This window comes from Dromaius novaehollandiae, chromosome 4, assembly GCF_036370855.1.
Source record: "Dromaius novaehollandiae isolate bDroNov1 chromosome 4, bDroNov1.hap1, whole genome shotgun sequence".
Taxonomy (NCBI): domain Eukaryota; kingdom Metazoa; phylum Chordata; class Aves; order Casuariiformes; family Dromaiidae; genus Dromaius; species Dromaius novaehollandiae.
In genome coordinates this window covers 77,957,064-77,971,534 of record NC_088101.1, presented here as the reverse complement: position 1 = coordinate 77,971,534, position 14,471 = coordinate 77,957,064, and the positions used below count along the sequence as shown (strand labels likewise).

The following is a 14,471-nucleotide window of genomic DNA, read 5'->3' as shown; positions in this document are numbered from 1 at the left end:
TGGATAGCTAACTACCTCACTCCCTTGAATTCCACTGGCTGTTGGGTCAGGCTTTTCAAGGGTGACAGTACCTATTTCAGACATAAATGATGCAAAATAATTACAGTAATTACAATTTCAAGACATTGTGTTGGATGCATCATTCAGTAGCCATGGTTTAATGATGTAAATACTTGAGGATGTAGATAAACTATCTCCTTAGGATGTAGTGCTAGTGGGAGAAGACATTACTTCCTTAACTGTTAGCTAGCAGGAAGAATTTTGTGACCCTTTATCTTCAGTGCAGCTTATTTAGGCTGCTGCTGAAGATAACCTGAATTAGTGCGGTTGACTCTCTTTGCACGGAGGCAAATCAGGAACTTTCACACTATCCCTTCCACCTGGCTACTGTAAGGTATGTAACCTCTAGCAGAGAGGTGAGATAAGTATATGCAGAATAGTAACATCTTGGACTTCAGCTGATCTTACAAGAGTCTGCTCCCCTAAAGGTCCAAATATGCGTCTTCAGCTATATGTAAGGTTTGGCTTTTTTTTTATATAAGTCCAGCGCAGCCATCTTTCCTTTTGTTGTAGCCTTCATGTTAAATTTAATGAAAAGAACTAAGAGCTGCTCTTCCACGTTACTTCAGGATTTTTAGAGGAGATTAACAGCTGTGTAGGAGGGGTATTTGTTGTTATGAACAAAACTCCAAAGAGGTGGGATTTTTTGTCTTTTTGTTTTTTTAAGGTGTTTTTTCCGCTTTTGTCTTTATATCAGCTGTGTAAGCTCTTAGAGTCAAGGCTGTGTGATTATTGAAAACTTAGTGGGATTGCCTTAACAAGGATTAAGAGAGTGAGAGCTGCACAGCATACTGAGCAAACAGCTTGTCTGTACAGCTGACTAATGATTTTTTTTAAACAGAAAATAATATAAATTTTTTATGGAGCGCCACAAATTCAGTTACTAAATTAGTATCTTAGCCATGCTGTGTGGGGTTGTTACCATATGGCAAGGTACAAGGTTAAAGCTGAATCCAGTGTGCCGAAGGACCCAGCTCTTTCCTTCCATCTCGGTCCACTAGATGCATGGCTTCTGATTTTTCCTTCTTCCCAAGTCCGGCCAGTAGCAAGGCCGAGGACACATTCCAAATAGGCAAGGGCATGCATGTGCAGACACACACCTGGTACAGACATGGTTGCCGTTAACAGATCAGCACAGACAGGAGACTCTGACAGCCCCATAAGCACAAACAGCACTTGCATAAACATGAACAACATGAACAGCCTGATCCTGTTCCTACTCTCCAGCTAATCATGCTTTAAAGCTCGTTGATGGAACATACGCAAAGCCCTGTTTATTTAATGTATGCATGCTCGCGTTCACAGGTCCCTCGGACTTTGGCCCAGTTGTTAAGTCTGTCCAGTGTCCATGCCCCAACTCTTACCCCGTCTCTACCTCAGACCTTGGGTCTTTCCAGATTCTGGCCTGTTGCTACTCAGCAGCTAGTCTGACTGGAAGTTTGCTAGCAAAATACGTGTGTGCAAACAGAACAGAGAGCGCACAGAAAATAGCTAGCAATAGGGTTTAGTAAGAAGATAGACTAGAGTGACAAGGAGCAGAGCTTAGCGGGACAAGCCTACTAACCAACAGCCTGTGTATACAGCTGGCCCTTTTGATCCCCCCTTTCTCTCTGTTTTTCCCATGCTTGTTTTTCCCTTCTCCACCTTGATCCCTTACTTTCTCCAGCCTTATCCCCTTCCACATAAACGACCCACCCATAATTACTTTTCCCTTTTATTCCCAATCTTGCTATGTCGATACCCAAATTTGGTATTTCTGATACCCTTACCTAGTCACTCAACCTTATAAACTATCACTGATACAGTTACCTAGGTGCTGTTGGCCTTGCAAGGATCTGCTCCACGAATACTCCTCTTCAGGTGTCTGTAAAGTTTGGCTCTTTCTTACATAACTCCACCTTAAAGATCTGTGAAATCCAGCCATTCCTCACAGCGCTATCTCTAGCTTTTGTCAGCATTTTACACTGTTACCTGTTCCGTGCAGCAGTTTCTTTTTATGTTATATCTAGTAGTTTCTCGTGTCCTGCTCAGTTAGCTTAATCTCAGGCCAGTGCTGTGGTCATCTGCCTGGAGCCTTATCATACATGTTTTCACACTTGTTAAAATACTAGAAAAAAGTATTGTTTTAGAGCTTTGGTGGTAGATGTTGAATTAAATCAGATTTCTGGCAGTTTTGGATTAATTATGAAACTAATTATTTTCACTTCCAGGTTAAAATCAATATTCAAGGAGATGTAGTTGATCGTGGAAGCACTAATTTGGGAGTAAACCAAGCTGGCTTTACTTTGCATTCTGCAATTTATGCGGCTCGACCTGATGTTAAATGCATTGTGCATATTCATACGCCAGCGGGGGCAGCGGTAAGCACACTTTTTATTCCCCAGCCACAGCTGAAAAATAAGTGGTCCCCCTTAATCATTGGTTTGCTTCCTGGTTGGAAAATGGGTATTTCAGATCTGTTCGACTGTTACCAAAAAAGATACTGTCTTTTGACAGTAAGTCACAAGAGCTTTACCATTTTGTCTAGTGGTGTAGTAAGGCACAATTTATCAAGTTTTTCTTAAATATTTGAAAACTTGCTGTGGCCTGAGTACAACAGGCACTGGCAGCACAGCCAAAATCAGCCTCGGGCAGGCTATGTAATACTCATCTGAAAAACATTGTGGATGCACACATGTATCTGGTTTTAACAGATACCTGGGTTTATGCGTCTCATAAGAACAACTGGTTACAAATCAGTTGTAACCCTTTGGGATTTTTTCCAAGAGTCATCTGGGTGACCAAGTTTCTCAGATATTTCAGAATAATTTTTTTCTGTTTCTGGGGTTTTATTGTGTGGAGGGGAGGGGAGGCACTTGCTTTTTTTGTTTGTTTGTTTATTTTTTTGTTTTAACTGATTCACAGCAGCGATGCAACCATTTCAAGGATAAATGACAAGATTCCTAAAACTTTGAGCTATAGGGTAGTGCCTGACAGTTTGCATCTTTAACAGTGTTTCTTGATTTTTACCTGCAGTGCTGTAGAATTATCTGTGTAAAAGCTTGTCACTCGATTCCTTGTATTTGAAAAAAAGAATTAACGGAGTGACAGGAGTGAAGGATCTGGTTGATTTTGACAGAGGCTTTTCATGTCTGTGTTGATGTCATGTCAAAGCAGTCATACTAAGTCAGACCCAAGATCAATGTGACTTTTGTATCCTATCCAAAAGCTGCGAACAGTAACTAGATGGAATATAAGAACAGCAAAGCATACAGCAGTTGTTTTCCAGAATGTGCCCTTATTTTCACTTTTGATTTGTTGCTTTTGCAAAAAATGAGTTGTTTTAATATTTCTCAGGTATCTGCAATGAAGTGTGGTCTCTTGCCCATTTCACCTGAAGCACTTTCCCTAGGAGAAGTAGCTTATCATGACTACCATGGTATTTTAGTGGATGATGAAGAAAAAGTGCTCATTCAGAAAAATTTAGGACCTAAAAGCAAGGTCAGTAGTTACAGATAGAATTCAAGAAAAGTGTGTGTTGGTGGAGGGGAGAATGTTCTTTAATCAGTAGCAAGATGGGATAGATACATATTTAATTCATTGTAAATACTTGACTTATTGCAGTTAACTTTATTTACAACGTCTCTCTAGGTCCTTATTCTCAGAAACCATGGCTTGGTATCAGTTGGAGAGACTGTTGAGGAGGCGTTCTACTATATTCATAATCTAGTGCTTGCCTGCGAGATTCAAGTAAGAATTTTAGTGTGTTATATAACAATGTGGTCTGTTACATGAACTTACATTAACTTTTCAAACAGATGAATAGTTGTACACTTTACTGGTTGAACTCTTGATCTAAACTCTTGATCTAAACTAACCCAGTGACTACAAAATTCCAAAATACCAGTTTAACCAGCAACATTCAAATGGTGAACTGGAACCACTGATTTGATATAAACTGCCTGTTAAAACAGACATGCTTTCAAAGAATTAAAGCAGTTTTTATACAAGTATGTTGACTTATTTAACGTTAAAATGAAGTAAATTCTTCTAGCTTGCTGATGACTCCTTCACTGAAATAACTAAAAGATGGCTTAATTGTTTTTAAGGTGCGTACCCTGGCCAGTGCAGGTGGACCTGAGAATTTAGTACTTTTAGATCCTGGAAAGTATAAAGCCAAGTCTCGTTCCCCTGAGTCTCCAGCAGGTGAGGGTACTGTATCCCATCCAAAATGGCAGATTGGCGAACAGGAATTTGAAGCTCTTATGCGAATGCTTGATAATCTGGTAAGGCAGGCATTGTTGTCTAATTGTTTTGTTTGATAATGCATAAAGTATTTTAAAAGCCAAGACAAGGGACATGAGTAAAGAAGGGGCTGCAGGTAATTAGAACAGTTTATGTAACCTGTAGCCTGCTCCTTCCCAGACCTTAGGGGCCCTCAGAAGAGGAGTTAACATGAAAAGAATGTTTCAGGTGTCCTTTGTGAAGACACTTGATTTTCTTTTGTATTCGTAATCTGCTAGCTGTTGGTGACATCAGAGGGGGGTCTTTATTTCGTGTGAATTGGCACTTCCAAATAAGAGTTATTCTGGTGTTTGAGGCTTTTCTCCGCTCTGTTCCCCCCCCAGCCCCAAAAATGCATAAAGCAGTGTTGGGTGCTGGGTCCAGTGTGATTTGACTTCCAATAAGTTAAAGATATTGATTAATTATTAAGTTTAATTTTAATTAAACTTAATAAACTTAATATAGTTATTAATTAAACTTGATAAGGTTGCCTTCAAATAAAATCATTTCAGTAAAATCCCATCTGTGATGAATGACCAACTACTGATGTTTGCTGCCCGGGAAAGATGATAGCTTTGCTGTCAGAATACCCCAAGTGGTGACTGTAGGCAGTAGTACTGAACATCTCATGTAACGTATGGTCATTGTCATAATCAGACTCAAAGTATTCTGATTTGTGATTTAATGCATCTTGTTCCTTGGTGTAGGGTAATATGTGGTCTTCATGGTGATGTGATGCATGTGTCCCTAATAGGATCCATACTGATAATGGTACCTAAAACACTTACTACCACATCTACTATATAGTAAATAATTAGGGGTTTTTCCACCATAGATCCATGTCCTATCTATAGTACGGGGAAAAAAAAATTCAGGCTATTTCATTATTATTAATTTGAATATCTCATGTTTTCATATCAGATGAAATAGTTGATTGTAAGCTTATCTTAAGTCAGTAGAAAAATTCTCATTGATTTTAGTGAGCAATAATCAGGCTATTGATGAATTTGGTTATGAACAGTGGACTCCCTATAGTGCTGACTGTTACTTTTGGTAGGTTCAGTTGGTTTTCAGTCTCCCCAGGGAATATCAATTCTTTATGCATATGTTCCTTACTGCAAACAGAAAGTAGGATTGTAAGGGAATTTACTTACTTATCATACTTGCTAGGAACATGGGAATAGAAGGGAGCTTACTATCAGGTTATAGGCCGTGACTTTTATAAATAGCCACATATTATACTGTATAGTTAACTGCATGAGGCTATAGATAATTAGTCACGTTGCACCTTGATCATTGAAAGATGTGGCAGCAGCCAAGATAACACCTCAGCAACGCTTAATGGGTCTAATGCATAGAACTTCTGCAAAGAAAACTAAGTCCACGTACTCATGGCTAGAGCTTCTTCACAACTGGTTTTGTTTCTGAAGGATTTTAGTGCCTTGGGAAATAGGCTGTTTGCACTGTTTATCTTTGAGTCAAATTGCAAATATTTTGTATTTGGAAACTTCTTAGAGAAACTGTTAAATGTGCTTTTTATATGTAAAATGCTGAACAAAACAGAAGAATGCAAAAGAAAGAGGAAACATGACAGTGTTAGGTAGGGTAAAAAAGGAAACAAAATATAATTCAGAGGAAGTAGGCAAAAAAACATAGCGAGAGATGAAGGAGGGGAGATAACGTGGATATAAAAGTAGTATGCCCGTTTAAAAAACAAAGCCTTTGCTTGCACGCAATATGCTGAATTTTGGACTGTTAGAATACAAAAGAGATCTTTTCGTCTACCCTACGTTCTGTATCACACAGTTCTTGGGTTTTTTCTTCTTTGTTTTAAAATTGTGGGAAACATCAAATAATACCTTTGAAGTAAAATAAAAGTATAAATGAGAAACTGGAATATGGTACAAAGGAAAGTCAGGATTCTGCACTTGGACTTAAATTGAGCTCCCAAGACTCAAATAATTACATGAGAATTCAAGGAGAAATATCAGGAACCACCAATTTTTTGTTATTTTACCCTTTTTTCTGTGCTTTAAGTGCACTGCAAATTCAAACTTAGCTTACCTTATTGCAGCCTAATGATATACCATTGTCCATAGAAAGAACTATCAAGAAGTGTGACAGCTAATGGTTAAACTGTCAGTCTTGGCCTCCCTTTTTGACAATTCTTCCTAATTTAAAAGTTTCCTTCAAAAAAAAAAAAAAAAAGTGTGTTCTTAAGATTTTTACAATGCATAAAGTTATGGTTATACCTTTTGTGTCAGCATGACAGAGCACTAAATTAGATTCCCCATTAACTTGCTATAACACAGTGAACTGCTGAAATACATGTTGGCAAGTATCTCTCCACTTACTAATGGAATAATACCTATTTGAATAGGTCCTTTCATCCTGAAGGGAAACCAAATTTTCATGCATCAGTCCTCCATTTTAAAATGCAAGCATTTAGAGGAGAGCGGTTTGACAAATTGTTAGGGATACTGTATTGCTTTTAGAATGGGCCCTGCAATAGTATGTATTATTACGCAGGCAGGAATCACGTCACTTGACAATGAGAGGTAGACTCACGCTGTCCTTGGTGAACTCAATGGCTTCTTGCAGAACTAGTGTGAATTTTTCATAGGGTTTGTGTCAAAATTTGGCAGTTTGATCCACCAAAAAGCAGTGGCTCATTTAAATTTGTGGTTCAGGTAAATTTATTAGATTAGATAGGGTGCTAATGTAGCCTCATTAATGTGTCATCCACCTTTGATGTGTCTTTGTTTACTAGAACTGGTGAAGAGCAGGTGAAGAAAAGGTGATGCTGTAGAACTGTTTTCATAATTAAGGGTATTAGTCAAAGCAAAATTCAGTCATCTGTTGAAAAACTTGGAGGTGTAGAAGGCTAACTCTATTGCTCTGCTTCTTCAGGGTTACAGAACCGGCTATCCGTATCGATGCCCTGCTCTGAGAGAGAAATCTAAAAAGTTCAGCGATGTTGAGATTCCAGCTAGTGTCACAGGTTACTCCTTTACTAGTGATGGTGAATCAGGCACTTGCTCCCCTCTCAGACACAGTTTTCAGAAACAGCAGCGAGAGAAGACAAGGTGGCTGAACTCTGGCCGAGGGGATGATGCTTCTGAAGAAGGGCAGAATGGCAGCAGCCCCAAGTCGAAGACTAAGGTGTGGACGAACATTACACACGATCACGTGAAACCCTTGCTGCAGTCTCTCTCGTCCGGTGTCTGCGTGCCAAGCTGTATTACCAACTGCTTGGTCTGTGCCTACCTTACTGTTCATAGTTAGATGATGTAGAGCAACTTGGGGTGGCTGGCACTTAGAGGCTTTGGGAAGAAAAAGATAACACTCCTAATTCCTTTCTTCTTTCTTATATAAAAAACCTATATGTGTTCTACTAACTGCTTAATTTGGCCTTGTTTAGATGCGAGTTACAAAAATCATATCAGTTGTTAATACTTAAAACTGCTTAAGACTCTGGCAATTCTGCTTTTCTTTTCTTTTCAAGCTAACAAGCAATCAGATTGAGCCACGGTTTTGCTTAAGTAGGTTTTGCATTTAAATAATTTAAAGCACAACTTTGTTAGGGAATTACTAATTCTGTCTGCATGAAAGCTTTTCAAATTAAACAAAAAATGGAAACTATCTGTTCAATATACTTTTATACAGAAGTGTGTGTGTATATATGTATGTATATATACGTGTGCAAATATATATGTATATATATATAAAAAAAACAAATTCTACCCTCTGTTGCAAATGCCAACTCTGTTTTCAAGCCAGTAGAGTTCTGTAAGTGTGTAAGGGCAGAATTTATTTCAAAGTATTTCAGTGTTTTATTCCTTAAGCAGTTTTTCTTGTCTAGCTTCTCAGCTCCTCCTCCTGTCCTTTTACTATGCTTCTGTCCACCCCAAAGCCTCTGAGTGTTCACAACCAGCTGCCTTCTGCATGTAGTGTTGCATGTAAGTAGATGGCCATAAGTGGAAAGTCTTTCCTCCAGTATAAGCTGGGTGCGGCATGACTAAAGTGCAGCTCAGGCCATCAGCAGGCACTAATCGATAGATTCTGCAACCGGTGCTTTTTCGTTTATCAATGCTGCTTACAGTTAAATTTTGCACTGAAAGATATGTTAATTGAAAAGCAAAAGCCTCAAATGCTTTCAAATGGACATCGATAGCTGTTGGTGTGTAACTGTGGTTTCGGTATTTTCTTGGGAATATGCAAAGCATCTGAAACATAGGTAGGAATTTGCACGTGTAACAAGCTTTTGTAACAGTTGACTTAAAGCTAGACAATTTAGATCAGCATTACTTCAGTAGCGATACTATGTACAGTGGTAGTATGGTAACAGATGAGTCTTAAAAGGTAGAGCTGGTACATCTGATTTAAAAAAAAATACATTATTTTTCCCCTTGTACACCTTCTTCATTTTTATTTGCCCTTAAAATATTCTGCTCCCTTTCTGAATACATTGAGTTCCCTATATTTCAAATACTTTTCTTTTATGGATTGATTGCTCAGGCAATTTATGTACTGAGATATATAGTGCATCATGTAGAAAGCCCTGAAAAAAAACAGAGGATCTCTCTCTGTGTGGTGGTTCTTTTTTTGTTTTGTTCTTTTTGGTTAAAGAAATGAGTGTATATTTATATATCGTTGGTACCATCAGCCTTTTACTAAACTCAGCTACAGTTTTGCCTTGATTGGAAGAAAGCTGAAAATTACGTATACATTTGGAGCAGTTCTCTTGCTTTTTAACCTTAGCTCACAAAGTAGCTAGTATTTTATATTTGAAATTATCAGTGAAAGACTGAAGAAAATTCTTACTCAGGAACTAGTCTTCTTTAATGATATGCTGAAGCAGTAGAAAACTTCATACAGTGTAACAGGTTTGTGTATTTAACTTTTGAATGCTTGTTCTTAACCTAAAGAGAAAGTAGTTTGTTATATTGAGGTTGTTTTTATATTTGTTTTGACTAAAAATTATCTTTAATAAAAAGCTGGAGTAGTTTTTGTCTAAGAAGATAATCATCAGTGAGTATTTCACAGCTCCATGTTCATTCCATTTTTTACTTTATAGTTGCAAAACATTTTAAAATTCTGTTGCTTTTTGAAGTTTGACGATTTCTGGCTATCTTATTGTTTCTTGAAGTTACTCAGGAAAAAATGCATAGCATTTGCTCTATAAAACAGGTTTGCTTTATTGTTCAGTGCATTTTCTATGCAGCAGTAAGTGAGAATTATGACAGCGCGTGTAATAAACAGACAAGAAGAAAACCTAGTTATGTGGCAAACTAAACGTGGACCCATACTAAATGCACTGACCAAATAAAACAACCTTCTGTGAAGAACTCATGAAGCGCTTAAAGTTTGTGTTTGGGATATTTTTGTAACCTTTTCAGCTATAAGTTATAAAATATTCGACATCACCAAACTGTTCCTTTAGGTTGCTGTGCTGATACAGCTATTTATCTGTGCAGAAACTAATTCTGGAAACAGTACATTTTGCTGAAGTAGCTTGTTTTAATGCAAAACTTTGGTGATGCCCACTCTTGCCTCTCAGTACAGAGTCATTCACTAAACCGGGTTAGTGACATCACACTGCTTTTCATACTCCTGTCATCTTATGCTTTCAGTTTGCTTTGATGTTTGTTGAGTATCGGAGGATTGAATCAATGATCTTGCTTGTGCTAGTTTGTAAATACACAAAATGCAGTGAATGAAAATGGCAGTGATGGGGTTTTAGAACTCTTTCCTTAGATTTTCTATACTTTCCTTTATGTAAGGTGCAGTATTCCTTTCAAATGAATATGAACTTGTTTTGAAATCAGCCCATTTTAATTTATCCATTTCTGATTAAATGTCCTTAAAAATACTCCTGTACTTTTTCAGTAATTATATTGGAGTTTTCTTACTCCTGAATTAACGCAAGTTTCTTCATCAAGTGAGAGATACTGTTTTTAGAAAGAAATGTGGAGCACTGCTGTGGTCAAGCACACAGCTTGAAAACAGCTTAACAAGCAGCTTAAATCTTGCAGTCTTCATAATCTCTGCATTACACATAGCTGTGATCATTATATAGTTTTAGGCAGAAGTTATTTGCGAGTTGACTGGCTCTTTAGATATTTAGGGTTTCTTTTGTTATTAGCGTGACTTAATTGAATGATTCTAATGGTTATAAATGTATTTGAAGTTAGTTTATATTTCTAAAGCAGGAAGCAACTTCATCTTAAAAATTAATAGAATATAATCATTGGTTCAGTTCTCTGTTATGTATAATGCATGATCAACTGTTACGTGAATTTGCTGCTCTGAGTGTCTCTAGCCATTACAGCAATTCTGACTTTTCAACTATTTTTGATATTACAGTGGACTAAAGAGGATGGACATAGAACTGCCACCTCTGCTGTCCCTAACCTGTTTGTTCCATTGAACACTAATCCAAAGGAGGTCCAAGAAATGAGGAACAAGGTTTGTAATAGCAGTAAAGGTGTTTTGTTTTCTTTTGTTTTGTTTCCAATCATTACATTAAGTTGTATACTTGGAGTGAACTAATTTATTTTGCTGTAGTAGAATCTTTTGAGGTTCAGAAACACAGCTTCCCTCTTGCGCTTACCCTTTGTAACTTGCTACAGAAGCAATTCCTAAACGTCGTGAGCTGAGCTTGGAAAAAAAATGGTGTAACCATCCACCATATGAAGACTTTTCATTGTGTTATATTTTGTTACTGCGAGACCAGTTTCAAAGAGTAGGTTTTCAGTATTGCAGCCAAGTCATAATAACCTTAATTTTTTCTTTTTAACTGTTGCTGGATATCTCTGATAAAACACCACAGGGTTTATGGTAGTAATTTTGTTCCCTGAAATCATATACTTTCACATCAGTGAGTTGTTTTTCTGTTTCGGTTTTACCACTTGCAGTTGTAGCATATTTTGTAGCAATTGTAACAATCTGCTGGTCTCTCCATATTATATTATTATATTAAAATATGTTGTGATTGTTGCAAGAATTTGGGGTCATTTGGGACTAAAAGTTGTTATTTTTTTAAATGGCCTAGGCAGTTAATCTTCCAGTCTTCAATTTTCAGATATTCCTGGCAACAATTTTCCGACAGGAAAGCATTGAATGTATAGGATTTTTATTTTTATTTATTTTTTAATACTAAATATATACCAATATCTTGTTAATACTTAGCTTGTTCTTGATGCTTTTGCTACGTCTGACCAATGGCCATACAGAAATGGAAGTTGGCCTGGTGTCACAGGAAAGTCTCTGCAGGGCTGCTGTCAGGGAACCGATTGGTGCGAAAAGAATTTGCGTAAGGTTGACAGAGCGTCTTCTTTTCCTGTCTTGGCACTGGCCAATAGTCTTCTCTTTAAATGAGAAGCCCGGTGAAATTGCCCAGCAGTTTTAGTGTTCGAAACCCAAAATACTGCTGTACTAAAAACTTGAATGAAATGGTCTAAAAGGAGAGAAACTTACTTCACAACTTCTCCTTCTCCTGATGACAAGAAGTGCAGTAAACCAGAAGGAAATACAGATGATACAGGAATTTTATGTTTTTTAACTTTCTGAAGTATCAAGCATTAATAATACGGTGTGCTTTTATGTTTGTGTGCATGTATTTTCATATAAACTGTATGCCTTTTTTTAGTTTACGATTGTAAGAGAGAGATTTTTTGGAATCTTTTGGAATCTTTCATCTTTTTCTGAACAAGAAACAGAATGATTTAGAAGTATATTTTGACTCTGTTATGTTTTCTTTACCGTAACAGGATATCTAATTTAAATAGATAATACCCACATTTAAATGCTATATTTCTGTTCCCCTCTTCTCTATGGAAAGAAGTAGGACGTATTTAGGATGCAACAAAAGGAGTGTTTTTGAATACTCTGAAGTGAGTGTCAGTCTGTACGTAGGTAAATACTCATGTGCTCTTTTAGAAATATGGTCCTGGTTAGTTACAAAAACTGATTATTAATCAATGTTTTGCAAAAATTTCTGTAGTAGGTCTATACTGTGATTTTATAGGCTATTGTTAGACACCTGTAAAAGCTTGGTCTGGTACAACAGACTTGCAGAGTAATGACCTTTTGTGATTCTCATCTCTCCCCACCTTTCTCCACAAAGTGGATTTGTCTGCTGCCCCATCTGTATAGTTTCACCACAAGCCAGTCCTAAAAAGCAAAGGACGGTGTGTGCTGTGGTACTCAAATACTAGATCCTGAGAAGTGTGGGGAAACAGATAGATACTTGATCATACATCTTCAGCTGGTGTTCACAACCACAGCTTTATTGATGTGAGTAGGGCCATAATTATCTGCACTAGTTGCAGCCTGTTGGCATATTCACCCACCCTCCTTCTCAATTAAAGAATATGGGTAGCTTTTCTGTCATTCACGGGAGTGTATTCTGCTACTTTCCTTTACAGATCCGGGAGCAAAACTTACAAGATATCAAAACTGCAGGCCCTCAATCACAGGTTCTTTCTGGGGTAGTTGTGGACAGGAGTCTTGTACAGGTGAGAGCACAAAATGCCTAAAAATACTAGCTTAAAGTTAATCTATATTATCCTCTACTTTCACCTAATATGTCACTATAAAATTATTCTTTAATTGGCAGAGAGTAACTGTTTATAAGGTAAGTGTTAGAGGTAACACCATTGTCTTTGCGAGAGTGCTCAGGATCAGAAACTTAAGAGGCTTCAGTCATGTAGTTCAAGCATGTCTGTGAAGGATGCTCCTTGTTTTTTTTTTGTTTTCTTTTTTTTTTTGCTGAATGTAATGCATGAAATCCAAAAGGCTTGTTTGTACGGGTTAGATTCTTGTTCAAAACTAGTCAGGCTTTGTGACAACTTGTGGGTTTTTTGTTTTGGTTTGTTTTTCTTCCAAGTTTATGTATCTTGAAGTATTAAATACTGGGCACAGCAGTCTCATTTTGGGGCAGTAGTGTTGTGTGTTGAATATATTATTGTGCTTCACAACACTTTGAGGAGCAATTAAAATAGCTATTATACATCAATAAAACTTAAAAGCAGTATATCTGGATATACTAAAGAGATTATCTATGAATCATAGCTCAAAATAAGAGTTAGAGCTATACAGTTATTCTGTTAAACACACCTGAATGACTTTAAAGCTCTATGTATCTGAGTGCTTTAACTGCACCAGATAACATTTTCTGATATACTTTAAAGAGTTTGACTATTCTTACCAGGACAATAGCATTATGCATTTGGGTGTCATGTTGTGTGCATGTTAATTCACTGTCACTGCAGTTTTGTCTACGAATTATTCTTTTTTTGCATGTTTTTTAGCAAGCATCATAATGCTCTTGGTTGATGTTTTAAAGCCCAGGCTCGGTTTGCTCTGTTTACTCAATTTACTGTTGCAGGATGCTCCCCTCTCAGACTGTACGGAAACTATTGAAGGGCTCGATCACACAGAGCAGGCCTTTAGTCCCGCTAAATCTCTGTCTGTTAGAAAGGTACTGCCCTGTCATACTGCTCTAAATACTATTGTTCACCTTTCATTTACCTCTTCCTTACCCTTGACCTCTTCCCTTTGCTAGCTAATGATTTGGCTATAAAAGAAAACAAACAGATGGATCTCCAAATTATGTATATGCAATTATACAAGCAGTTAAGTTACCCTATAAAAGTATCCTTTAAGGATTTTGATTTTATATATTTATGCGTGTAAAAAAGCTGTTGAGGAAATATTTTTGATGTGAAGGTGCTGATTAGGTTGTGCATGTAGTGGTATTTTTGCGCATGTTTTGAAGTTGGAATTACTCTAATTTGAGATCCATTTTGAGCTAGCTTAATCTCAGCCTGATTACATCAGTGTAATTCCGAAGATATCCACATGTTCAGGATGTGCCATGCTGAAATCCTGCGTTGCCAGATGTCTTGCGTTTCCTTAGAACTTCCTGTAGTTGGAGTTGCCAAGTTCTGCAAGAGATGCTGAATAATGCCTCACACATCCAAAATACTTTGGCTTTCAAACTGTTAATATAATCATAATTTTGGCTTATGTATTATACATTAAATACAGAGTAAATACAATAGGTATGGTTATGTGGTTGGCAGGGGAGGGGGAGGGAAGTCCCTTGAGGCTGACTAAATAGGAACAGTTTCCATATTGGAAAC

At 37.3% G+C, this 14,471-nt stretch overlaps 1 protein-coding gene across 15 annotated transcripts in view; it reads left to right on the top strand.

The window, feature by feature from the left end:
- Window positions 1–14,471, top strand: part of ADD1 (adducin 1) — a 69,605-nt gene that overhangs the window by 41,088 nt on the left and 14,046 nt on the right. For 7 of the 15 annotated variants that reach the window (XM_026112710.2, XM_026112718.2, XM_064511500.1 and 4 more), the window contains exons 6-13: window positions 2,271–2,420; window positions 3,397–3,540; window positions 3,691–3,789; window positions 4,149–4,325; window positions 7,234–7,578; window positions 10,690–10,791; window positions 12,753–12,842; window positions 13,715–13,807. In XM_026112710.2, coding sequence (XP_025968495.1) covers window positions 2,271–2,420; window positions 3,397–3,540; window positions 3,691–3,789; window positions 4,149–4,325; window positions 7,234–7,578; window positions 10,690–10,791; window positions 12,753–12,842; window positions 13,715–13,807 — 1,200 coding nt within the window. The remainder of the gene's footprint in view (window positions 1–2,270; window positions 2,421–3,396; window positions 3,541–3,690; window positions 3,790–4,148; window positions 4,326–7,233; window positions 7,579–10,689; window positions 10,792–12,752; window positions 12,843–13,714; window positions 13,808–14,471) is intronic. The other 8 variants (XM_026112714.2, XM_026112719.2, XM_026112724.2 and 5 more) reach the window with 3 other exon arrangements.